The sequence below is a fragment of the Pipra filicauda genome, unplaced genomic scaffold (assembly GCF_003945595.2).
Source record: "Pipra filicauda isolate LSUMZ 115617 unplaced genomic scaffold, ASM394559v2 scaffold347_size1265977_pilon, whole genome shotgun sequence".
NCBI classification, from domain to species: Eukaryota; Metazoa; Chordata; class Aves; order Passeriformes; family Pipridae; genus Pipra; species Pipra filicauda.
In genome coordinates this window covers 205,816-231,925 of record NW_024104473.1, presented here as the reverse complement: position 1 = coordinate 231,925, position 26,110 = coordinate 205,816, and the positions used below count along the sequence as shown (strand labels likewise).

The following is a 26,110-nucleotide window of genomic DNA, read 5'->3' as shown; positions in this document are numbered from 1 at the left end:
CGGGATCCCCCAGCAGGAACAGTGACGTGTACCCAGAGATAACCACACTTGTCAGAGTGCTGTGCTTCTAAAGCATGGCTAAAAATACCCCCTGTGCTTCCTTGAAGTGATCTCTTATCAGTGCTGTGGTTTGTACCCCACACACTCACATCCTCTGCTCCAGTTTGCAGCCAGCACGTGCCAGACTGGGCTTTGCTCCTCCACAGGCCTGTGAACTCTGCTGGAAGGACCAACTGCAGGTTGATGTCTCTGTTTAGCTGTGTTACAATTCGCTGACTTGCTCCTTTTGGCATCACTGCCCTCTCCTGGATGGAATGCTTGGAATGATCTGTACCTTTATGGGAGAGGTCTCTGAGGCACTCGGTTATAGTTCATTGAATCATTCCCGTGAAAGATCTTTTGATGCCAGTATATATATTGTAATAAACACTGTCAGTGCAAGAGCTGATCTTTTAATTGCTTGAAAAGTGAATGGAAATCTTTTGAGGTTTCTTAATTTGAAAGTTGAAATTCCATGGAAGTTTTTACTGGAATTTGGAAGGCAGCAGGCTCGTACCCATGCAAAAATCTTGGATTTTAAGAACATTTGACATTAAAAGACTCAAAAGTGTTCTCCCTAAAAGTCCTTTTGCTGATTTGTGTGTTTTCTCATCTTTTTATTTATCTTTCTTTCACGTTTTGTGAAAGACTCTGAGGAATAAAAAGCTACTGGAGGTGCAGACTGTGCCAAAAAAGCTTTAGATTTAGAGACTTAAGATATGTAATACATCTTTGGTTACAGTGATATGGGGGATAAATATTATAACAATGGGAAAAATGGCTTCAAGGTAAAATTGTGTGTGTGTGTGTGTGTACAAATGTTTGTCTGAATTGAAATATCCTGTGAAAGAAGAGCATGGACTCTGAAAATCTATTACTTAAGTAAACAGGCAAATATTGTCATTTGTCCAGCCCAGCTGTGAGCTTAAGTGACCTTAACATTGAGGAAGTAAAACTATTAAATACTTATGCAATCTGCCCGTGCCAGAGCTTCCTGATTGGGGTTGGTGTGCAAGGCAATCTCCTGATGGAGTTGTGTTCTGTGACTCAGCATTCTGGAATACACAAATATGATATTGGAGACATGTAAATTCCTCCTTCTTGGCAAGTCCGGAAAGTTTGTAGGTAAAACCCACCTGCGTTCCGGGAGACTTTGGTGTGAGGTTGTTTCCCAGCCCCAGAGTGGGAAGGTGATGGTGTTTGTGTGCTCACAAATATGTCAAAGATGTAAAGTATGTTAAAGGGAGGAAAGCAGACAATTAGGGAAATTTTACTGGGAGGAAGGCAAGCAAAGGTGAGGGAGGAAGAAAGGAGGCAGAGGGAGGAGTTAGGAGAGATGGAAAGGTGTGTGAGAACAGCAGATATTGAATCGTGACTGTGCAGGATACCTGGAATCCCAGAATCCCAGAACATGCTGAGTTGGAAGGGACCCACAGGGATCATTAGGTCCAACTCCTGGCTCTGCTCATGCCCCTCCCCAAGAGTCACACCATGTGCTTGAGAGGATCATCCAAACCCTCCTGGAGCTCTGGTAGCCTTGGTGTGTGCCCACTGCCCTGGGGAGCCTGTCCCAGTGCCCAGCTGGGTGAAAACCAGTATTGAACCAGTAGAGTGAATACTGCCCATAGGAGTCCTGTAATTTAGAAACCCCATGCTCAGAGAGGGCAGGTTGAAAACCTCTTTCTCCTTTCTTCTCTAAATTTATGGACAAAGAGGAAGTGAGATGAAATGCACCTGTAAAGCGAGGCCACTGTGGATGGTAGGTTTGAGTTCTTTAAATTCATCGAATCCCAGAATGGTTTGGGTTGGAAGGGACCTTAAAGCCTATCTCATTCCACCCCCTGCCATGGGCAGGGACACCTTCCACTAGAATTAGTTGTGAGCTTTTGAAATTTGTAACCTGTCGTCAATTTTTGAAGGAATGCAGATGTTGCTCCACTCAATGTTGCAACGTTTAAGTGATTTATTTACCATCCTCTGTTTTTCAGAAGTACTTGAGGGGTTGGCAATGTACAGATTTTTATCAAGATTTGAGGTGAACATAAGTCACTTGAGAAAATGCAGCTTAGTCATCTAAAGCAGCAAGGGATGGATTTGGAGAGGTATTTGGAGTCAACACATTTCTTGTGGTGTTTCCAGGGGGCATTTGATGCCTTCAGAACTCACTCCAAAAAGTAACCAAAAAATGCTTCTGAAATGTGGACATTTAATCCTTTTAATCCCCTTAGAAACTGGATCCTAAGTGGAAAATTGCCCTAATTTCCCATTGTACTTAAGTTACGTGAAAAATGTTTATTTTGGTGTAAGAAGAGATCTGGACTTTGGAGCTTCCTGTGCATCTCTGTATATTTTTCTTTTTACAAACGGGGAGATCATTTATTTTAGTAGTTACAAATTTCTTCCAAGTGTGTCATTATGGCCAAATATTAATAACTCTTTATAATTATAATCCTCAGTGTGAGGCATGGGGAAAGGATATAATGTTTTCTGGTTTTGCCAGGCCTCTGTGTACTTGCCTTCCTTTCAAAGGATCCCAGATCTTAAACCAGACTTAACTTTCCTGGCAGTTTAACAGCTGGAATGGTGGGGGTTGCTGTTTCAGTCAATAAAAAGCAGTTTTTATGATAATATAACTGTTTAGCAAAACAGTTATTGACTTGCAGTAGAAATAGTGATGATCTCTGTCCTGCTGGAATGAGAATGCACTAGTAAGTGGTGGCTTGGTGGTAGGCGTTTTATTTAGGCATATAAATTTCATGAGTAGGACTGGGAGATGCAAGAAAATGACTTTACAGAGTGCTTTTTGTCAGGAAGCATCGTGTAGTCTCCTTGTTTTCCACTGAGGACTCCGAGGCACCAGAATTTCACATGAATTTCATGTATCAGCTGAGAGCTGAATGCAGCACACCCATGTCCCATCCCTGTCACTTAATTATAACTCCATCCTCCTCCTCGTTGCTAAATGCTTGGTGATCTCTGATTTGTGTTCTCCAGTGAGGACAAGCTCTTTCTTAAGAGCTGAGAAAAAGGAGAAGGGTGGTGTGTTTGTACTTTGGGCTGTTTCTCTTAATTATAAGGTTGTATGTGACAAAGGAAATACATCAGTCTGTGAACAAACTGAGGCCAGCACCGTGTTGTGAAACCAACCCTTCATCAACCTGACCTGTGTGAAGATGGCACACACTGATGAAGCAGCTTTGGGTGTTTTTAAGCAGCAAACTGAAAATAGGGGACAGCGGGAGCTGTTGGTTTTGGGAGATTCACAGCTTGTAAAAATTCTTGGAGCAGGGTGAATGACAGAACTTCACATAACTGTGTTCACATAGAACCAGCTCTTCCCAGGTAGTCACTAAAATCCCCATTTACCCCACTGTGATGGAAAACTCTGGGCTTTTTTTTGCCCTGTGACAGAGGCAGAAATTTATTCACGGAGAAGTCACATCCTCCTTCCCGTTCGTCCATGCGCTCTTGGAAGCTGCAGTGCAGGTGGTGATGGATGTCATGGAATCCTGGGTATGTCTCCATGCCAGCACAGGGCAGGCTGTTCAATAGGTGCTGGTTCTTACCAGCTGTGGGTTCCCACACCTAAACCCTTTCTGTTGGGTTTGGTGCTTTGGAGGTGAGCAAAGAGTCCCGCTGGGAGGATCAGGCAGAGTCTGAATTCCACTTTTCCTGTGGTTGGTGAACCACTGAACCGATGAGGGTTTCAGTGCACCACTTGTAAGGTAACAGCTGGCATTACCACAGTTCCCCCTGCCTGCTGCCTTGTTCTTTGATCCAGACAGCTCCTACAGCTGACAGGGGAGGGATCCCGGAGCTGCCATGTGCTGCTGGACAGACAGACAGTCATGGATGGTGTGGCTGTGCTCAGGGTTGTGGAGGCATTTGGGTTGGTATCGTTTGAGTTGCTTTTTAATGTATCCTGACACAACTGTTACTTAAACACTCACAAGCCACTTTTGCTGTCTTTAGTTGGTTTTGACTTTTTTTGGGGTTTTTTTGAGGAAATGATATGTGAGATACCTATAAGATAATATTTTTTTTTTATTTGTATTAGAGGGGTCCAGTTTGGTTCTAGACTCTCTGGGTGAGTTGTAGATGAGAAATAATGAGGCTTGGCTGGAACAACCAGTTTTGAAAAAAGGAAGTGTCCAGATGAAAACATAGCAAGAAAGCACCAGGCACAGCCTGAAAAGCATGTCCCACACCAAGGGTATTGTCTGTGGTTTTAAATAAATTCCAGTGAATTTCTTGATTCTGATCTTTCCCCCTTTTCCTTCTGGTTGGAATGCATTGTAAGACCTTTGATACTTGGCTGGTTGTTTTGGTCCCAATGGCTGATATGCCAAATATATCACAAAGTTAATAGGGGGTTAGGAAAAAATAGAAAATATCCCTGTTTCAGTGTTGGAAATGCAAACCTGAGGTATGTTGTAGCAGGGTGTGAGTCAGTGTCTGGGCACTGTGGGCAGCCAGACAGCTCAAGTGTCCTAAGACAGGCTTTTAACATAGCAGTGTAGGTGTAAGGGCTGGGAGGCAATTGTGGGAGACCTGATCCTGCCTCCAGCACATCAGATATACCCACAATCTCTGTGCTCTGTCCCTGTAAAGGCAGTGTTGTCTGCCCTGCAGTATGCACTGGTCAGTCTCAGAGTTGGTCAAATTTATGGCTATGTAGATAAAGCAACAGTAGATGTGAGTTGGTGACCTCTTTTTATTAAATTTATTTATTTTTGTTTCTTAACTTCACATCTTTTCCTACTTCCCTAGTTTGTTCAGGAGAGACCTGCTCCTGCTGTGTGCTTGGGCTCTGCAGGAAACAGGAACCCCCAGAAACTGCACAAAACTTGCTGGGGAATGTTTTAACAGCTGGGTTTTCACCTTCCTTACATTGTCTTAAGGATGCTTTCCCACTGAATATTGATGTGTGCTAAAAGGTGTACTCCAAGTATCACTCACTCTGTCCCTTGCGCGTGCAGTGTGCTTTTATCTGCTCCAGAACACATACTTGGAAATAATTCCTCCTGTTCTTTGTACCAGGGGAAGGTAATTACAAAGACAAGCTGTAAAATAACCCCTTTTTTATTTTTTCCTTACCGTACCCAGTTGTCCCTGACTGACTAAATGCCTTGGAGCAGGTTGTGTGGAGAGGAGGAGTGTTATTCATTGAGATTAGTAGGTGTGGCTGCAGGAAAATCCAGCAGCCCCAGTGCAAGGTCTGACCTCCCAGTAAAGCTGCAGGGTGCAGTTCAGCTTTAAGATGCTCTATCCAGTATGAGTTTCCCTTACGTTTTGCCTGGGTGATTTCCCTCTCTCTGTTTTTGGACCAAATGAAACCCTATTTTCATAGATGATTTTTGGTTGTTGTTGTTGTTGTTGTTCTGGAGCTTAATCACCTCTAACTCTCTGACTTCCAGGTGGAGCACCAGTACTCACACATATTCACTGTGACAGTAAGGAAAGCCACAAATGTCACCAAGGGAGCCATTGGTGACATGCGTGAGTATTTCTCTTTCTATTTTGCTCTTTCTTCCATGAGGCTGTTGCCGTAGGCAGGGGGAGGTGATGACACATCCAGCTTGTCGTGCATTAAATGATTGTTCCTGGGCTGGGGGTGGTTTTTTGTCTGTCTTATTAAAGCCAGGGCAGTGTCCCCGTGTCATTGCTCACTCTCACTCAGGGCAGATTTGCTGCTCCTTCTTTCCATTGATCCAGAAGAGCTGAGTGAGTTGTAAACGATTTGCCTACAACAAGCAACACCTACAATTAGCTTTTTGGCTCAGTGTGTGAGTCCTGTGGGACTGGCAGTTGCTGCTGCCTCAGAAGGCTGTGGTTTGCTGGTGGGAACATGTCAAAGGAGAGGAACCCAGAGCTCTGCTGAGTCAGTGCAGAGAAAAAAATAAAAGCCATTTCAAAAACCAACCCCAAATGGGTCAGCAGATCTTGTGGTGGGGAGATACATGACACCAGCACTTCTTCCCCTTTCTGTGAGGCTGCTGGACTGTGTAGCTGAACAGGAAACCACCAGGAAGAACAACCCATGAAAACTCTTCTCTGCTCTAAAGGGGGGAAGAGGGAGAGAATATTGGCTGAATCTGCAGAAAGAATATTCCCGCTTCCTCAGGTCTAACTGCTCTGCTGCCAGGTCATCTCTCCCTTTCCCTGGCACTCTGTGCAGAGCCTGGCATAGCCCAAGGCTGGGGTTGGGAGGGTGAGTGTGATGTCCTGCTCCTGCTCTCCCATCAGGCTCCTTGGACATGCAAATGCTTTCCAGTTCCTGCTCTGACACTCAGCTTTGCTTCAGTGGGTTAACAGTGGGTTTTCAGAGTTAAAGTCTACTGTTGGTAGTAAAACTGGGGGAAGGACACTTGGAAGGGGAATGTTCAAGAGCCCCAAGTATGAGGGGAGAGAGGGGAGCCCTGGTGAAGGGAAAAAGAGGGAATTGGGAATCTGTTTAACATCTCCTGTGGGGTAAAGGATAGAACACCCAGAGAAGATGCAGTGGGGTGTGTATGTCCATATTTATATAATCTTTATACAAAAAAACCTCAGGAGAAGTGCTGGAAGAGTGGAAGAAGGAGCCCACAGGTTTGTGTGTGTGAGAAGATGGACAACACAGGTTCTCAGACTCAGAGTTCTCTTTTGTGAGACAGTGTGGGGAATGTGGGAAGAGAAAAGAGGAGGTTGAAGAGAGGACCCCATGATATGATATTAAAGGGAGTGGGGAAAGGGTGAAGAAAGCCAGAAGACCATGGCATTTTTGTCCACCATATTCCTATAGAATAAATTCCAAGTGCAATCCATTAATGTAATTTCCTTTTTTTTTTCCCTTCCAAAAAAACCCACCCTCTTATCTTTGCAAATCATCAAAACCAAAAAGCTGCTCAGGAAGATGATTTTATTTTGATAAAACCTGTCAGAACTAAGGGCTACCAAAACCTGCTCTGTTTCCTGTCTGAGGCAGCTACCAGAGCTCTGTAGCCTGGGGCATCTCTGAGGGAGCTTCCAAGTTCCTGGGGCTGGTTCTTGGAGTCCTGGCAAATCCCCCAAAGTGAGAGAAACAGATCGTTGTGTCTGTTTTTATTTTGGGAAAGTGAACAACGTTTTTATTTCCCAGGTTTTTACAAAGCTTGGTGTGTTGGAGCCTGGGAGCTCTTTGATCAAAGCAGTGATCATGTTAATTACTGAGGGGAGATGCTTGAAGCTGTGAGTGCTGAAGGGTCTTTACAGTTGATTGTGCCAACATATATATATATATGTATATATGTATGTTTATTTTTTTAATTTGATTTACCAAAACTGGAACTTGTGGAAGGAATTTCTGAACTGTTCTTGTCTCAAGGACAGGAATCACTGCCAGGAAGGGTGGCTGTGATGTGGTTGGGGTGGGTACCTGAATACCCTTCATGGACACTGTCCCATTATGGACACTACCAAGCTGTTGGCTCTTCTGGTGGATTGCCCCTGATTTTTTTTCTGCTGTTATTGTTCTGGGGTCAAGAGAGTTAATTTTACATTGTGGTGGTGATGGGGGAACATGGGGGATTTTGTGTAATGTTTTGCTGTTCTTTTTGCCGTGTCAGTTTTTCCAAGACTTGCTCTGAAAAATCTGGGTCAATCTAAGCTGATTAAATATGCTGAAGTGCTCTGTGTGATATTTTCATCTTAAAGCTCTGAACTCTGCCTCTGCTCAAAGAGTTTTAGCTGGAAGGTGGTGTGTGGATGGGCATGGAGGCCCTGAGTTCTGTCTCCTTAAGCCCAGGCAATATTTTAAGCGTGTTTTTCAAGATTTATTGAGCTCTTCATTAATGAGGAGTGTAAATGGTTGTGTTATCCTTAAACCCAGGTCACAGGTGCCCACTTACAGTGTAGCTTCCCCAGGCAGTGTGTTTCCAGGAGTGACCAGGTCACACAGGCAGCTCTGCTGATTCAAGACTTATTTTTAGTGCCTTGGCTGCTCTTTGTGGTGGAACAGCAGAGGAAGTTGGAGCTGGGATAGCCTCCAGCCCTCTGTTTGGCTGTGGTTTCCCATTGTGTCTGTGAGTTAACATTTCTGGGAGGTGATCGGACAAAGACAAGCAACCAAATCTAAATCTTGGTCATCCCAGGATCTGAGTAGCTGAGCTACAGTAGCTGCTCTTGCTGCTCACTGATAGAGCACATCAAAATAAACCAAAATGGCAATAATTGCATAATAGAAATTTTCCATCCAGATGCTTTTCATATGTGAAGGAAGTCAGTGTACTTTGACCAATTTGTCATTCTGTGAATGCATGTTTGGGGATGATAAATGAGATGTACTGTAAGAAATGACCCAGCATGGTTGGGAGGGGCAAAAGAAGTTTGAGAGCAGACCCTCTTTCCAGGAGTTCATTCAAATCCTTTCTTATTAAAGGTATCTACCCATTTACTGTTGCCTTAATATAGAAGTATTTTCTTTACTGATTTAACTTGTTTCAGTTTTTGGTGTCTCTGTCAAGGTGATTATGTCAGTCCAAGATATCATCATCCCATCAACATCCAGGTGATGCAGCTTTCCCCAGATGTAAATTCTGGTTTAGTGACTGCTCTGTTCACTGTGCTCAGCTCTTCTGGCTGCATCTTTTACAGGCTGGAAGGTTTATGAGCTGAGTAACTGCAGCAGATGTTGGTGGGTTGACCTTGGCTGGTCTCTCTACCACTCCCCTGCCATCAACAATACAGGGGAGAAAATATAATGAAAGGCTCTCTTGGGTCAAGATAAGGAGAGGAGATCATTCACCTCTTACTGACATGGGCTACACACACTCAATTTGAGGAAATTCCTGCCATTTATTGCCAATTAACTGTAACAGAGTAGGATAGTTAGAAAGACAACTAAACCCACTTTATCACCTAGACGTTTCCTTCTTTCTGGTGTTCCTGCTGCAACCCTTGTACCACCTGTCAGACACATGTGATGGGGGTGAGCCAGCTGAACTGGCAGAAAAACAGTTTAACACAAAAAGAGACAAAGAAATTTCTTAGGAAGGAATCCTTCCCTGTGAGGGTGGGCAGGCCCTGGCACAGGTTGCCCAGAGAAACTGTGGCTACCCCTGGATCCCTGGAAGTGTCCAAGGCCAGGTTGGACGGGGCTTGGAGCAACCTGGGCTAGTGGAAGGTGTCCCTGCCCATGGCAGGGTTGGCACTGGATGGGCTTTATGGTCCCTTCCCACCCAAACCATTCTGGGATTCTATTCCCCTGCTGCCCAAAAGCTGCCACACAAACCTATTACAAGATAAAATATCACAGAATCTGCATGGCATTGGTGAGGATTTAGTTATCTTAAATGCTTAGCTTTCTGCTGATTCCAGACCTTGTAAAATCACTTCTCTGACTGGAGCTCTTGGAAAAGATCTTGCCTCTGATCTAGTGTGTTCCTATATAGTAGATGTTTAGTTTTGAGTCTACTCAGATGCCACCCAAACTGTAGAGCCTTTCATTTCTTCCATGACAGTACAAGAACTTGCAGAAAAACGACCAGAATCCCAAACTGCAATACTGTAGAAGAGAAATGCTTGCAAACTGGTTCTTCTTTCCATAGCATCTCTCCCTTTCTGGATTTTCAGGGAGCTTGGTGGAAAATTTGGTCAAAGGAAGCACTGTAAAATTTGTCTTGTATCTTTAAAGATCCATTTCAGTATAATGGCTTTCAAAACAAATGGAAGCATCTACAGAGGGAACCAGTTTTATGACTATTCTTAATGATTGCTAATCTTGCTTAATCCTGTTTTGGATTTGCAGCTTTTACTTACTTCAGCTACTTTTGATGCTTTGATAATGAACATTTGTAATTCTGGGCCATTTCAAGGGGAAAAAAAAATCTTTTCTCAAGAAAGTTTAAAGTTTGATAGCTTGTGACACTGGTACTTAGCTTCCATCCCAGTTGCTGTCTTCCCTGTTGGAATAAAAGATGCATTTCCACTGCAGTTAGGCTGAACTAGTGTGGTGTCAGCCACTAGTGTGGCTGTTCACCATCAGCCAGAGCTCCTGAGGTTGAACTTGTCCTAGCTAAAGCCCAAGTCACAGCAGTCTAGAGCAGCCTAGGTAGGTGTGCAGGGTTTTAAACCTGGCCTAACAACAGGAGGAATTGGAGGTTTGCCTGCTTGTATTGGAGTTGGTGTTACAGCAGCTGGTTCAGGACTGATCCAGCTGTTCTCAGGATCACATCTGGCTACTCCTGCCCCCCGGCTTAGCTACCATACCTGTTGAAGTGTCATCAGCTAAGGCTCTTCCTGCAAGGCCCTGGAGCAGGTTCTGATTTTTGCAAGGGAGTTGCAAGAGGAAAACAAGTCAAACTCCTTCCCTTTTCCATTCCAACAGCCTGGGAAAAGTAGGTCAGAGTTGGCCAATCCTCCACATCCTACAAGCTGCACATGCGGGTTTCGTGGCCAGGAGCCATAAGGTTTGAGCCTTCTGCCAGCCCCTGTGCTGGCCCTGCTGTTTGCCATGGCCTGGAGTGCTCTGAGCTCCACCACTGACCACAGCAGGTGCCTCTGGATCAGGAGCCAGGGCTGGTACTGAAATATGTGTCCATGTGGGTCTTAAAAGATGAACAGTGCTACTGACAACTGCTCAAGAGGTGTCTACTGCAGATCTCAGGGAGATCATCGAGACAACTAAATGCCAGATTTGTTTCCTTCCCAGTATTCTTTTCCTGATTAGGCTTAGCCAGTGCTTCAGGGGGACAGCAACATTGGAAAAAGGTTCGTGTGTTCCACAGTGAAGCCGATCCAGGAATTGCTGCTCTTTTCAGTTGCAAAAACATCTTTTTGATGAGAACAAAACTGTGTCTGTGAGTACTTGCCATGTAGTCACTGAGGCAGGGGCTGTTTCTGTCAAAGGTTGGTGAACACTTGCTCTCATCCCAGGAGAGGGCTCTCCCGTGACTGTTGCACGGAGAACATCGAGCAGTCGTGCTGGCTCAGACCCGGGATCCATCTTCCTGGGACTCTGGTTGGAGAACCTCCTTGTCCCTCTGCTCCAGGCCCTTGCCAGGCTGGGACCAGCTGCAGCCCCAGGAGAAAGGAGCTTGCTGGTGGCTGGGAAGTGCTCCCGTTTCACGTGCTGTCCTGTCTCCAGGCAGAGCTCTGTGGTGGGGCTCTTCTCCAGGAGCTGTGCACACCACTGGTTCTCCAGTTTGAGCCTTTTGCTCTCTCCATTTAGGAGGAGTCTCCCTTATTTTGTGCCATTTATCCTCTGTAATAAGTTGACTTTTTCCTGCTTTCTATTCTTTTCCCTCTCATCCCCCTTCCCAGGAGCGCTTTGAAGTTGTGTTAGGGTTGGTCTAATGCCTGATCCTAAGGGACAGCTGGGAAGAACATCAGTCACAGTGAGTTATAAAGGAAAATTATGAACAGGGTAAGCATGTGACACTTTCCTCTGACACCTCTCCACCACTGCCTTCAGTGAGGGACTCCCTGAGCTGGATGTGCTCCTGGTGTAATGAGCTCTCACTGAGGTTCTCCTGCAGAAACTTCACTTGTTTTCTTTGAATCCATGTAAGTCTTTTCACCCACAACTCCTTTGGTAAGGAGTTCTGCAGGTTGCTGTCTGCTGTATAAAATAGACTTTGAATTTGTTTTGAAAATGGGGTTTTAAAGGTGTGATCTGAAGCATCTGAATTGGGTTCAGTGTTGGGCCCCTCACGAAAGAAGGACATGGAGGGGCTGGAGCTTGTGCAGGGAAGGGAAGGGAGCTGGGAAGGGGCTGGAGCAGCAGGAGGGGCTGAGGGAGCTGGGGGGGCTCATCCTGGAGCAAAGGAGGCTCAGGGGGGACCTTCTGACTCTGCAACTCCCTGACAGGAGGGGGGAGCCGGGGGGGGATCGGGCTCTGCTCCCAGGGAACAAGGGACAGGAGGAGAGGGAACGGCCTCCAGCTGTGCCAGGGGAGGCTCAGGTTGGACAGGAGGAGAAACAACTCCCAGGTGTCACTTCAGTTTGGGGTTTCCTGGAGCTTCTTGCAGTGGCAGTGATGATGGTTTTACAAAGATGTGATGTTTATGCAGCAGCCTGAGCCTATACTTAGCTCTGGTTCTGCTCCAGTTAGGGCAGCTCTGGGTTTGAAAAATGTTCCTTATAATTGTCTGAATTAAAAAGTCAGGGGAAGAACCTATTCTCTATCAAGGCCCTGAGGCTGCACTTCAGCAATATAGTAAGTCAAACTCTAGGGCTGCTGGTAGAGACCCAAAACCTCTAAAACCTCTTGATACCAAACACAGATCCAGTGTAAACTTGTTCTGTGTATTCAGAGAACCTTGCCAGTGTAAATTTGTATTAGCAGACTTTATGCCAGACTAGGAATAATCTATACTCCATCAGCTAACATAAATCTGGACTAAAAGTCATTTTGTGGCTTTGAAGCAATTTAGCAGGAATGTGATGATATGCCTAAACTTACTGTAGACTGAATTATCCCTGTCCAGGTCTGGCATTGCTGTGGACCCACAGTTGGAGCTGAGCCAGGCCACCTTCTCTCCCATGTGTCTTGGTGGTAGAGTGAGATGTTTCACTGAGAACTAGGCATTTAAATTAATTAAAAAAACCCAAACCCCTTAGTTTCTGGCACACTACAGAGAAAAATGTTATTTTTCTCTGGGCTGTTGCAGTTGTTTCAGTCACTTTTCACTATCTGTCTGCAAAAGGAACTTAGAAATAATGTAGAGAAAGGAATATTATATTACTCTTGGCACTTGTACAAATCTGATGTGACCCTATGCAGCATTCAGCTGACCTATTTAGGGTTTTTTTTTCCCCTTTCGAGGCTGGATCAGTGAAACCACTGATGTCCCCCAGCAGCACACTGGGTGGTGATGCAGTGCCTGTGCTGGGAGTTCAGTTCTCCCCTTCACTGCAGCAATGCTGGGGCTGCAAAGCACTGCAATAGAGGCACTGCTGATTTTTAATGAACGGGTTACCTAATGCCAGGATTTCTCATGGCGTAGCTGCTTCCCTTGGAGTCACCTTCCGCTCGTGAAATCTCACCCTGCATCATCCCCTTTGCAAAATCCCCAGAGCCTAAAGCTTGGCAGTCCCTGTAATACCTGAAACACAGGCAGCAAATAATCCACCCCCTCCTCTGGAGCCTCTCAGGTATCTGCTCCGTGAGAATGGGGGGCCCTGCTCCTGGTCCCTGTGTGGGATCCTGTGGCTCTGCCTTTTTCCATTCCTTCTTTCCATTCCTTTCTTAATTAATCAATTCCCGGTGCCCGTGTTCTCCTGAACACTGGAGACATCTTTTTCAGGCCTTTGTTAGTCTCTCACTGGGGTGGAACAGGGCAAGGCTAAGCCAAATCTAATAACTCACTGATTTGTTAATGTGGTTTTGGGGAAATGTTAATCATTGGTACTTGACAATTATTAGTAAGTACCATTTTTAAGAATTCCCTTTTTTAAAACTGGAAAGTCACATGAAACTGGGAAAGCCCATGATTTTACAATTCATTACGTTTTCACCTGACTGTGGCAGAGAGACCAAATCGTATTTTCAAGCCACTGTGAAGCATCTTGTCCAGTGAGCCCTGTAAAATTCACTATTTGAATAGCAATTCAGTTGTTGTTTAGCTTCCTCCCCCTTGGAAGAGGGAGAGGTCATCCAGCAATTCCCAATATTAGCTTGGCCTCAGTCAGGCTGCTCAGCTGCAGCGTGATTTTGTGCTAAACAAGCTGTGCTGTAATGCAGGAAGCCAAAAAAAAAAGGTGGAAAATAGACAAAGATGGTCATTTGGGACCTAGTGAGGTTTTATGAATGGGATTGCACTTAATGGTGGATAAATTAATGGTTATTATCATTTTTATATATATACACACACCAATATTACACATAATTGATATATTGGTATTTGTATAATATATATGGTAACTGCTATATATGTAATAATCCATATCAATATAAAATATATTGCCATGTATTAATTATAATAATGGTTAACCAGAAAGCAAAATGCTCCAATCAACCAAACTAACACAGTTCTTTAAGGAAGTTCTGCCATGGACTTGCTGGAATATTCCCATAATTGCTTAAAAATGATATCTGGAGATCACGGGACCAAAAAATCTGGATCCAGATGAGGTTTTTCTAATGGTGGTGCATATAATAAGTGAAATTAAAGCTCGTACAGTTTTATTTCATATCCGTTGTGATCACGGGTGTCTGTGACGTGCTCATGTGGAAAAAGAGTCAAATCCTTGTGGTGTGGAATTTTTTACAGCAAAACAGGCTTTGGGATACTTGAAGAACTTTTCTTTTGACTTTTGATGGACAAATAAGATAAATTTTAATGTGCGATGGTATTGGCTTCATCCTTGGTATTTTATATTTGAACAGGCTTTCTATAGTTTCTTCATGTCTGTTAATGCTGTTGAAATAATTGAAATGACTAAAACATGAATTATATATCTGAAATATTAATTATATTAATATAGGGGCCTGCTGACAGTCATCTCATCAAATTAATAGCATGAGATCAAATGCTTTCCAGTCAGTGTAGAAGACTTTACAGGTTTCTTCAACACACAGATTGTTAAACCATTACTCATTTTTTAATGTGAGAGTGTTTGACCCTAATTACTGTCCATTGTGGGTTTTACTTGGTGATTCATAATGTAATTTAAAGGGAAAATCCTATAGCAATTACTTAACCAGGAGATAAATCAAACCAGGCAAAGTCATGGAGTCCTTACTTTCTACCTCTCAGCCATTTCCTAAGCTGTTTAAAAACAGCAGTGTAGATCCTGACTCTGCTTTTATTGTTGGAAATGTGTGTTCAGCCCCTGGAGGATGCTGGAAGTTGACACGATTATGGATGTTTTGTTAATTAGCTTTAGGGTACATACAGCTTTCAGCTGCTAATTGCAGGACCCTCGTTGGCAGCAGTGCTGGAACTCTTAGGTTTATTTTTGAGTGTGCAGTTGGGGTTTAAGGTATTGAATTGTCAGTTCAGATTGGTTTGTCCCAGAGGAATCCCTCTGGTCCCCGTGTTCCAGCCTTCCCTGTGCTGTTCCCTCTGAAGCTCTCCAGGACATTCAGTTGCACTTATTGTAAACAGCCAAAAAGTGCCAGGAAAAGAGGGATGTGGAATTATCCCATCTTGTGGGGATGCATGTGGCCACTGGAAATCCTTCCAAGGGTTCCCTGTGCTCTAACGTTGGGATGCTGTGGCAGAGGAATCACAGGAGAGCACTTGTGTAAGGATTAGCCTGGAGCAAGGCTGAGTGTACAAAAACCTCATTTTCCTCAGAAGTCTCCTGAGGAACAAGGACAAATCCTTACATATTGTTGCTTTTAAGTCTGTGGTTCTATTTCAAGTACTGGAGCAGGAAAAAAAGAGCAGTTCCCTGATAGGGTTGTCTCTACATGGGATTGTTAAGGTTGGAAAAGACCTTTAAGATCATCAAGTGCAGATATATCTATATCTCAGGTATAGATAATTCTCTTGTCTTGATTAAACTTGCAAAACATCAGCTTTTGACCCATTAACCACAAAGATTCTTCCTTTTAAAATCAAAATATGGGTAGCAGTGTTGCAGTATCTACAGGGGCTCCAAGAGAGCTGGAGAGGGTCTTAGGACAAGACCTGAAGGGGACAGGACACAGGGAATGGCTTCCCAGTGCCAGAGGGCAGGGATAGATGGGATGTTGGGAAGAAATCCTTCCCTGTGAGGGTGGGCAGGCCCTGGCACAGGTTGCCCAGAGAAGCTGTGGCTGCCCCTGGATCCCTGGAAGTGTCCAAGGCCAGGCTGGACGGGGCTTGGAACCACCTGGGCTGGTGGAAGGTGTCCCTGCCCATGGCAGGGGGTGGCACTGGATGGACTTTATGGTCCCTTCCCACCCAAACCAGTCTGAGATTCTGTGATAACAGCAGTAATCAAGCTGTTTTTACTTGCATTTTCAGATAAGTTTTTTTTTTAACATTACCTGGCAAATCAATTGGCAAGTGCACAAGCAGGAATAAAAACATCCATGGAAAAGGGCACACACTGTTTAATCTGCCTTTGACAACTTTAATGTTTTGAAATACATGTTACTTGCCAGGTTGCTGGTATCTAGCTTTTTGGTCCCCATCCAATAATAAGGATTAAGGTTTTGATTAATATAATATAGCTTATAGCAATATCTTAATCACAGCATGCAGCGTTCCAGTGTATTTTTTCTCTTCATCTGAAGAAGGAAGTTACAAAAGAATAGATTTTTATTTTCTTAACTGAAAATAACTCAAAATAAACTTTGAAACATGAAAGGGCAGATGATTAAATCTTTGCCTTGGGTTAAAAGCTAATAAAGGCACGGAGGTGAGGGGGTGGCTTGTCAATGCTGAACTACCAAGGCTGACTTTTCTAAGTTTAGTTGTTCTCTGCCTCACGTTTAGCCTGATAGGAAGTTAGTAATGGCATCTCTGTGCCAGAGGTCTGAGATTTCCATGTGTTTTGGGGTTTTGAATATGGAGAGGAAACCATTTGGGGATTGTATTTGTAAAAAAAAATTAGGTTTTTATAACATAAGGCGGTTCATGTAATGACACGAAAAACTGAATGGAGATAAATGTTTTGCCCAGAGCTCTGTTCAGCACTGTGATTTTGTGTAAAAACCCAAGTTTTTGTAGCCAAGTTCAGTCTCTTGGCAGAACCAGTGTGTGTGTTTGTTGCCAAAGTGATGCTTGATGTCCAGACTTAGCAGATGAGACCGTGTCACTTCTGACTTGGTGGATGTTTACTTTCAAGAAGGATTCCCTTCTTTCTGGCACAGCTTTGTGTGGTGGTTGAAAAGAGAGAATGTAGAAGTTGGCAGGTTGTAACATCTGCCAGGGAGAGGTGACTGGGGGTTGCTCCCCCTGTTCCCCTGACATTAAAAAGGAGACAAGATCAGCCATAATTCCATAGGAGGTAACAAGGATTGCTATTTTAAGGCTTTCCATGCTGATCCCCAACTGTAAAGAGCTGCTTGTTCATTATTCAGGGAGCAGTGTGACCAGCAGCAGTTGGCTAATTAAACTCCTGAGAAGTTTAATTAGAATAAAATTGAATAGAATTTGCCTGGGTACATATTCCAAACCTCCTGAGTGGTTTCAGAAAGCCCTTTTTTTGGTTGTTTGGTTGTGGGGTTTTTTTTCCCCCCAAAGACTGTTTGATTTGAAATCTGAGCAATGTTTTAGAAAAATCTACCATGAAGGACATCATGAGCCTTGGCCTAATTTGACAGAAAAAACCCCTCACTGAAGAGAAAAAAACTACAAGCTTTGACTTGTTGGAAAGTGGATTTTTAGGGCTGCCAGGAATGCATTCCTTGCCCTCAGGGATGACTATTATTAGACACATCCGATGGCTTCTGTCAATGTGTACTTTTCTCCCCCTGATAATTCTGCTCAGCTGTAGTTGCCATATCTCCTTTTCCAGTCAGTGTTGTGCACAGCTGTCATTCCAATATCCTGTGTAAATAAGGTCTTGGTTCCGTGGTGACCCGCCCAAAGCCGTGGTGGCTGCAGTGGTTTCACATCTGGACAGCTCTCCTGCAGCACACTGATTGCCTCCATCACTCCCAAACCAGCAAAGGTGAAAGAGGATCCAAAACTCTGGATCAAACTGCTTGTTTTCATTGTTTTGTGGGATACTTACTTGTGTGGCACAAGCCAAAGAAATTAAAGGCTAGAAAGAGAGGAAGAAATGAAAACTTTTAAAAACTTGCCTGGCAGTTGTTTGTATGTTCCCAATAAACTTGCCTCAGTCCTAGTGCCATTCTGTTTGTGCAAGGCTTTTCTCCTCCTCTACTAAATCCCAATTCCTGTTTCTTTTTGGGAGATTAATATCATTGTATCATTCCCGTTGTTATATTTATGTGACTTGTATAGCTGCACACTTCTCTGTCCTAGACCAGGAGGCGATCTGTGGTTTCACATAATTGCACCAACAACTATTACAACCCAAAGCTGAGTTTTCCCTGCCCTGAGCGTGTGTTTTGCCCGCAGTTGACACTCCAGACCCCTACGTGGAGCTGTTCATCCCGACCGCCCCCGACTGCAGGAAGAGAACGAAACATTTCAACAACGACGTGAACCCCGTGTGGAACGAGACCTTTGAGTTCATCCTGGACCCCAACCTGGAGAATGTCCTGGAGGTAAATCCCAGGGCTGAGCTGCAACTGGGAAGGTGGAAGGGAGCAGTGCCTGGAAAGGTGAAACGCAGCAGCTTGTGCGTGTGTGGCATCTGTTGTCTCAAGATCCCCCCTTTTTCTTTTAGCCCTGGTGTTGTATAAATTGAATTATTCAAGGAGTAGCCTTGAGAGTCATTATAAAACATGCCTGTGAGTCACCTCTTGGACTGCTCCTGAGGGATAGTACCTGCTATTCCTCACCTCAGCCATCATTTACTCCCTGCTTCCTGCACTGATTCAACTATTACAGGCAGGGAATAGGTGGGGCTAAAGTCAAGTCTCTGCCCATTCTTTGCTTCTCTCTGAGGAGACAGAAAGCACAAGTGTGGTTCTGCTGTCTCCTCCATGCCTAGAGCCAAGGGCTGGGAGCCCACCCAGTGCTGTTCTGGGGACCACTCTATGTGCAGGCTTGTTGGTTAAGCCAGCGTTTAATCTCGGGGTGTTAAACCTTTCCAGGCTGTGTACAGAAGGGGAGTGTTACATCTGAGTATTTTATAAGTGGGCATGGCAAGCGTTTAAGGTTGTCTCTGGTCCTTTGTTAGCTCTGTTCTTCCTATGGGATGGCCCTGACACGTGCAGTCTTCTGAGCCAAGCTTATGGAGTTCAGTCTGAATTGGCCAACTGGGACAGAGCTGTAGCCTGTGAAGGTTTTCCTTGGCCTTGTGACCATCATCTCTTGGGTCTGAAATGGAATTATGCTTCCTACAAGCTCCTTGTGTTCTGGGGAGAGGGATAAGCTCCACAATCCCATGGCTGGCTCAGTGGAGCATGAAGGACTGTCATATACATCCAGGGACAGGGAATCTGAGGGGATTCCCAATGGCTCCACCACAGCTCTGCAGGAAGCAGATCACCCAAAACAGCTGCCACCAACTGGGTCAACTGCAACAGTCAGCTGAGGGCATTCTTACCAGATTTTTTTAGTTGTAGAGGTACAAATTGGCCACAGAAAACTTGAGAAAGGTTTGAAATCTCTTCTAAGAACAAGTCAGGCAAATAGATAGCAGGAATTAGAAAGGAGTGGAATGATTCTGGCTTCTTCATGAAAAAGCCAGGAAGAAAAGAACTTGGGTTCATCTGCTTTTGTTGCAGTATGGGAACTAAAATTGTTTCAATTCCACTTTTATGGATTCTGACAGAATCTCTGGGGCAAAGAATTTTACCCCTCTTTTTTGCAGATCTTGTGCTTTTTTGGAGGATCTGCAGGAGCTACAGCTGGTTAAATAATTGATGTGGTCAGTAACAGCTCTCAAGATCTTCAAAAGATGAGCAAAATGGTAAACTGAGGAATAGAAAATAAGAAAATTCCTTGGGTTTACTGGCATTGTATAAACACTGGGTCAGATTCTGCTTGTAGTTACAGAATCCCAGGATGGGTCAGGTTGGGAGGGCCCACAGGGGCTCATCTGGTCCCACCTCCCTGCTCCAACAGGGCCATCCCAGAGCACACGGCACAGGACTGTGTCCAGAGGGGTCTGGAATATCCCCAGGGAGGAGACTCCAGCCCCTTCCTGGGCAGCCTGGTCAGTGCTGGGGCACTGCCCAGCAAAGAAGTTCTTCCTCCTGTCCAGGGGGAACTTCCTGGCCATCAGTTCCTGCCCGTTCCTGCTGTGCCATTGCTGGGCCCCCCCAGCAGAGCCTGGGCCATCCTCTGCCCCCTCCCTTACCCTCAGGCAGCTTCCCTGGCAGGGTTGGAATTGATTGTGTACAAAATTTCGTTCAAGGGTTTGGAAAGGATAAAATTATTGAGGTCACAAGCACAACAAGATTGATTGTAAGTAGAAATTGGAAATGGAACTTTACAATAAGTGCAGGCTGTTGCTGGTCAGCAAACAGCAGGTGATACCATGTGAGAATGGTTAATTATGGCTCTGCTGATGTGTGGGGAAGACCCTTTGGATTCTGCATGGAGTGCAGTGTCAGAATGCCAATCTGAAAAGCCACCTCCCCACCCAAAACCTCTTTGTGAATTCCCAAGCTAACAGAGACTCCACAATCTTTGTGACTCCATGGATTATTTTAATCTACACCTTTAACTCTATCCCAAGTGCAGTTTTCCCTCTGAAGCTCTTCAAAATCCCACTGAGAAGTTTCTCCTGCTGGTTTTAAGAGACAGTTCCTCAGAGATTGCAGAGTAAAGTTCTATGAGGAAACAGGATGTAGATGCCATTAAAATAATAAGTTCTGCCCTAAAATACAGTTCATCATTTCAAAGGGTTGCTTGTGGCACAGGATGAAGAAGATTCTTTGTAGCTGAGAAGAGGCTGAACCCAGATGTAGGAACATCAAGTGATTGTATCTTGATTCCTTTTGTTTAATGCAAAAGATATGATCCAAGCCACAAACATATGATATTTTAGAAGATATAATTCCACAAAGTGGAAAAAACCGTAAGTCAAAGGAGTCTGAAGAACTCATTTAAATAGAGACTGAAATGCTTTCTGAATATCTTACTTGAGGACTTGGAAGGCAGCCCCTGGGGAAAAAAACCAGACTGCCAGACCTAGATCCACATGGATTAGAGCAAAAGCATGGGATGGTGTTCTGTGGTATCCCCAGACATCTTTGGAGATCATCACATTTTGGAAGGTATGTGCTCTGACATGGAGAGTAGGAGAAGAGACTTGAAGGTCTGGCTGGATACAGAGAAAAGGTTTGTGTTTTTTGGAATGCTGCACACTTTGCCAAGTCAGTGCTGTAAAAATCTTGGTCTGTACACACAAGGCTGGGATGTAGGAGTTGGATTCAATGATCCTTGTGGGTCCCTTCCAACTTGGCATATTCTGTATGGATTCTATCTAAAAATCTTGGTCTGTACATCCAAGGCCGGGATGTGTGGATTCCGTCTTCAGTGAAAAGTTTGTTTTTTGGTCTATCACACTGAAAACTATGGAAATTTCTCCACAGGGAAGTTTTACTGACGGGAAATTCGAAGTAATTGTGTGTTTTGTACTTAGAATGTGAAGTTATTATGCCTGCTTAGAAAGATGGGGAGATTTTTTGACAGAAAGGTGCTTGGATGAAAAACCCTTTGCAGATAGTCCTGGTGTACTCCTGCAGTTGAGTACCTTGGAGGTGCCACCTACACTGGACATGAGTTTATTCTGTTTTAAAGAACGTGTCTGTTGGCTCTGGCTTTGACTGGCTTGGGTTAAGCCCATTCCTTTTCCATATAATTTTTTTTTTTTTTACTCTTATGGCATTAAAAAGGGATTTATTGAAGTAGAATTGAATACCCAGCTGTCTTTTCTAGGTTACTCTGATGGATGCCAACTACGTTATGGACGAGACTCTTGGCACATCCACATTTCCCATCTCTTCTCTGAAACTGGGAGAAAAGAAGGAGGTCCAGTTGACTTTCAATGATGTAAGTTGGGACATTCATGGCTTTGCCTTTGTTGGGGCAGCTCTGAACAGGGTGGGAGGTTCTTCAAAGAACACCTGAACTGTTGTGTAGACCAGGATGTAGAACGTTTCTGTTGGAGTGTAAGGAAAACCCTTGGCCTGCTCTTGATGTTCATTCCTGGATGGAAGGGAGATCCAGGGCTGTTTCTGTTCCCTCAGTACTATGTATGTATGTTTTTTCTTAATACTCAGCTATTTCATGAATTCCAGAAGGGATTAGGATATCTCATGGGGTAAGGGTGGCAGCCTTTCAGTCAGGAAATAGCTGAATATTTGGGGGCACACAGAGGCATCTCGGGTGAGGGTTGTTCTCTGCATACCCTGCTCTGAAGCTGAAAGGTCTGAAGTTTTCTAAGCATTCACTGTCACCCTGAAGGCACTGTATTTATCTTCTTACAACCCTGCTGGGGGAAGAATTGAGCAAAACTATGCCACTGTTTTGTGTGTCCTTGCTGAGAGAATATTCTTTAAAAGCCTAGTTTGAAACTTTCTCTTGCTAGACCAGTTCCTTCTCCACTTGATGCAGTTTAGTTTTGTGGCCTCAGTGTAAGAGGTTACTCAGGGTTTGCTGGTCAGTGCATTGCCCCTCCTGCTGATGCCTGTGGCTTTCACAAAGCTGTCAGGAATTCTTTCATTATTACATGTTTCACTTTCTGTGAGTGGCTTGTTGTAACACAGCCCTGCTTAACACGCAGCAGTGCAATAATTGGATTATTCTCCTTAAACACGTCTGCAAACCAGATGGAATCACTTCAACAGGGATTGTCTGCCTGCACAGTAACTCCTGGAAACTGTTGTCAAATCTGTGTGGAATTGAGCTTGTTCTGCATGTGTTAAAATCATGGAATGGTTTGGGTTGGAAGGAAGGAACCTTAAAGCTCCTCCAGTTCCAACCCACTGCCATGGGCAGGGACACCTTTTGAATCCTGTCTGCATTTCTATGTTGGGCTGAGGTTTATTACATGATCAGAGGTCTTGATTTGTGACTGCTCTGCTTTCTCCCATGTGACATAACTTTAAAAGTGTGCTTACAACAAATAACTGGTTTAAGGCCTATTTATTGGAAACCAGAGAGTTTCCTATGGAAGATTTAGCATTTAATTTAACTTAGCCTTAGGCTGGTTGGAATTTTGATACCCTTCTTCTTTTTTCTTTTTAAAATTGCTGTGTTTTTGGAAGTTTCTGCATATTTATTTAACTAAATGCTTCAGTAACTCTTGGACTTGCAGGGTGTAGGCTGAGTGCAGGCCCTGGTTCTGCCAGGCATGAGGTGAGGTGGTGAGAAAGAGCTGATGAATACATTTTGAAGACACAGTTTACAAAGCTCATTCCAGTAATACAAGGCCTTCCCATGTTACACATCAGTTTTAACTTCTCATCAGCGTTCAGCAAAGCTTGGTAGAGAGTTTTAGGGGGAAAAATCAGTGTAAAAAAAAGCCAAATACACTCCGAAATTTATAAATAAATAGTAGGGGAACATGAAGTCAGGTTGAGCCTGATGGAGACAATGAATACATAACATGTATTCCTGAGATTTCTGTGCCAGTCTGTGTAAGCTATAGAAAATGGCATGATATTCCCTATTGGAATGTTCCCCTCCAAGGGTTTGTTTCATACATATTTTTTAAGCGTTGGATCACTGTGTGGTTCCTGAAGTGCTTTCTAACTTAGTAATGTCAGGTGGGGGAATAATGTAATTGTTACCCTGCCTTTGAAGTGATTCCTAAATGACTCTTCACTCTGTTCCTTCATGTCCTCCCTTTGTTATTCCTTTGCCTCTTCTTTCTCCCACCTCCCTGTTCATTTGCAATTCCCATTTCAGGTTGTTCCTGGCCCTTGGGCAGGTACTGGGATGTGGGAGCCAGAGGCAGCTTTGCACTCCAGACCCTTCCCTGCTCTGAGTGGCATGCAGATGTTCAGTCTGGGGGGTTCTAGCTCTGTTCCTGGTGATCACATGCCACAAACAAGGAGGATAATCCATGTAGATCTGGAGGAGAGTGAAATTAGGTGCTGAGTCTGTTACTGCAAGGCTGCACTGAGGTGGCTCCTGTGTAGGAAGCTGCTCAGAGAGGTGAAAATGCCTCTCCATTCTGTCTTAATTTGAGCAGCTCCTACTCTTGGATTGTGCCTAACGTGCTTCAATAATAATTTTTTAGCCTTTTGCCTGCAGGCAACCCCTTAAAGTGCTCTGTGAAAGGCAGAGCAGACCAAACCATAGCTTGTGGTTTGCAAGTGAAATCATTATGTAGTGACACTTACTGCATCTTTCAGAAACTTGTATGCAGTGTGTCTGATGGATAAATAAAGCATATTTGACTGTGGAAAGGCATTTGGTGGCTCATGTGGAACACAGAGTCCTCACAGTTCTGGGTTTCAGACACAGGCTGAGTATGAGGTTTGCTCAGAACTGGGAAACCAGTGGCAGGAGAAACAAAGAATCCCAAGTGGGTGAAGAGAATTAGATCCCTTCAGGCCAAAGATGAATAGCTCTGCCAGGGATTATCAATGGAAGAAAGCCAAGGCAATGGGATCTGATGAATGGAAGTCAGCACCTGAGCAACATTTTCCACTGTATTCAGTGCTAGTGGTGTGTTTTGGAAACACATTGTGTGCTTTAAAACAAAAAAATCCATAGAAAAGAAATTCATTCATGTATGTTGGAAATATCCTTCCTTTAAAAAAGTGATTTAGAGGAATATTCTGATGGCAATAGATTATGTTCCAGGTGTATTTGTGTCTTTTTAACTCTTAAGTGGTGTAACTGTATTTAAATCTTTCTTGTTTAGGTCACAGAAATGACTTTGGAATTGTCTCTTGAAGTATGGTGAGTATCTCCTATTTAAAAAAAAGTGGAAAATGTATTAGCAGCACTTTTTTTTATTTTTTATTTTAATCTGTTCATTAGAATTTTCAGAGAATCCTGGAGTATCCAGAGTTGGAGGGGACCCACAGAATCATCAAAGTCTAACTCCTGGTCCTGCACAGGACAACTCCAAGAATCTCACATGTGCCTGGTGTGATTTGCTTAAAAACGTGTTAGATAGAGGGCAAAACCTCCTTGTTTTAGCACAGAAATACCAAGTAAAAGTGAGGAGATTTTAAGCCAGGTTTATTTTCACATTGTAATTCTGTCACTGGCTGAACACCATTATTTGGAATAATAGGTGTGACCTTTCCAAACGTTTGCAGGCCCAAGGCCATCCTGTAAGAATCTCTCACCCTGGTTTCTGTTAAATGCCTTCCTTCTCAAGGGCTTTTTCTCTCATAAACCCACAGACCTCAGGTTCAGCTTTATCCTCGTTGTTTTACCTTCCATGGGAACTTTTCATCCCACATGAACTTTCAGCATATATGGCTGCTCCTTACAGACCTGCCCCTAAATTCTATTTAAATGTTAATACCACACGGTGCTGAAGGCAAAGGTGAAGATTTAGGGCCAGGATTTCACCACATGTAAGGCTCAGCAGACGTCTACCTTTATTTTTCCCTTTCTTCCCCCTCTCCAGCTGTCTTTCTCCCTCTTTTTTCACCTGTCCTGGTGAAAAAGATCAAAAATCACATTGAGGCTTAATCAGAAAAAATATATTTTAAGTCTAAAAACTAATTTCTGAGAGCAAGGCATTTAAAGAATCCTTTTTTATGTGTAACTATAAATAGCAGCACTGAGCACTGTAAGCATTGCCCTCTTTCCTAATGACTCTGGAGACTGACAAACATCCCCCAGGGATAATTTCTGCTCCTTGTTTTGTACTGGGAAAGATGCAGCTGTGGGTGGGCCTTGAGACCACCCCTAAACCATCTAGGCTTTGAACATTACAAGTATTTCTTATCTCTGACATTAAATAAGCAGAAGATGCTTGGTTCCATTTGCTCTTAGTCTCTGGAATATGTTAAACTAAAGGGTCTGATCAAGTTCTGCTGCTATTCTGATATACATGGAGACTGTGGAGTCAGAGTGTCATATATATCTTTGTGGAATGTTGCTTCTAGGCAGCCTTTTTCCCTCTTTTTATTAATTCCATGACTTTTTTTAACTAAGTTTTTTAGAAGTCTGACAAATCTGAGTCTAAATGGATCCATTTCACTGTTGTATGTTTTTCATAAAGCACTGGACAAATGCTGCCTGGTACCTAATGTGTCAAAGTAGGCACAGCAAGCATTTTTAGCTTGTCTTACTAAATAGTAAAGCTAATAATAAATCTAATAGGACTAATAATTAGCTTAGTAAATAGGGGTAAATCAGGGTCTGCAGCTTCCTCCTGAGGGGCAGCTCTGATCTCTGCTCTGTGTGACAGCAACAGGACCCAGGGAATGGCTGGAGCTGTGCCAGGGCAGGGTCAGGGTGGATCTCAGGGAAAGGTTCTTCCCCCAGAGGCTGGTTGGCACTGCCCAGGCTCCCCAGGGCAGTGGGCACAGCCCCAAGGCTGCCAGAGCTCCAGGAGGGCTTGGACAATGCTCTGAGGGACAGGGAGGGATTGTTGGGGTGTCTGTGCAGGGCCAGGA

At 44.0% G+C, this 26,110-nt stretch overlaps 1 protein-coding gene across 2 annotated transcripts in view; it reads left to right on the top strand.

Annotated features, from left to right (window-relative positions):
• Nucleotides 1-26,110, top strand: part of PLA2G4A (phospholipase A2 group IVA) — a 61,984-nt gene that overhangs the window by 1,128 nt on the left and 34,746 nt on the right. For both annotated transcript variants that reach the window (XM_027749412.2, XM_039384357.1), the window contains exons 2-5: nucleotides 5,457-5,538; nucleotides 18,018-18,166; nucleotides 21,456-21,569; nucleotides 24,394-24,431. In XM_027749412.2, coding sequence (XP_027605213.1) covers nucleotides 5,457-5,538; nucleotides 18,018-18,166; nucleotides 21,456-21,569; nucleotides 24,394-24,431 — 383 coding nt within the window. The remainder of the gene's footprint in view (nucleotides 1-5,456; nucleotides 5,539-18,017; nucleotides 18,167-21,455; nucleotides 21,570-24,393; nucleotides 24,432-26,110) is intronic.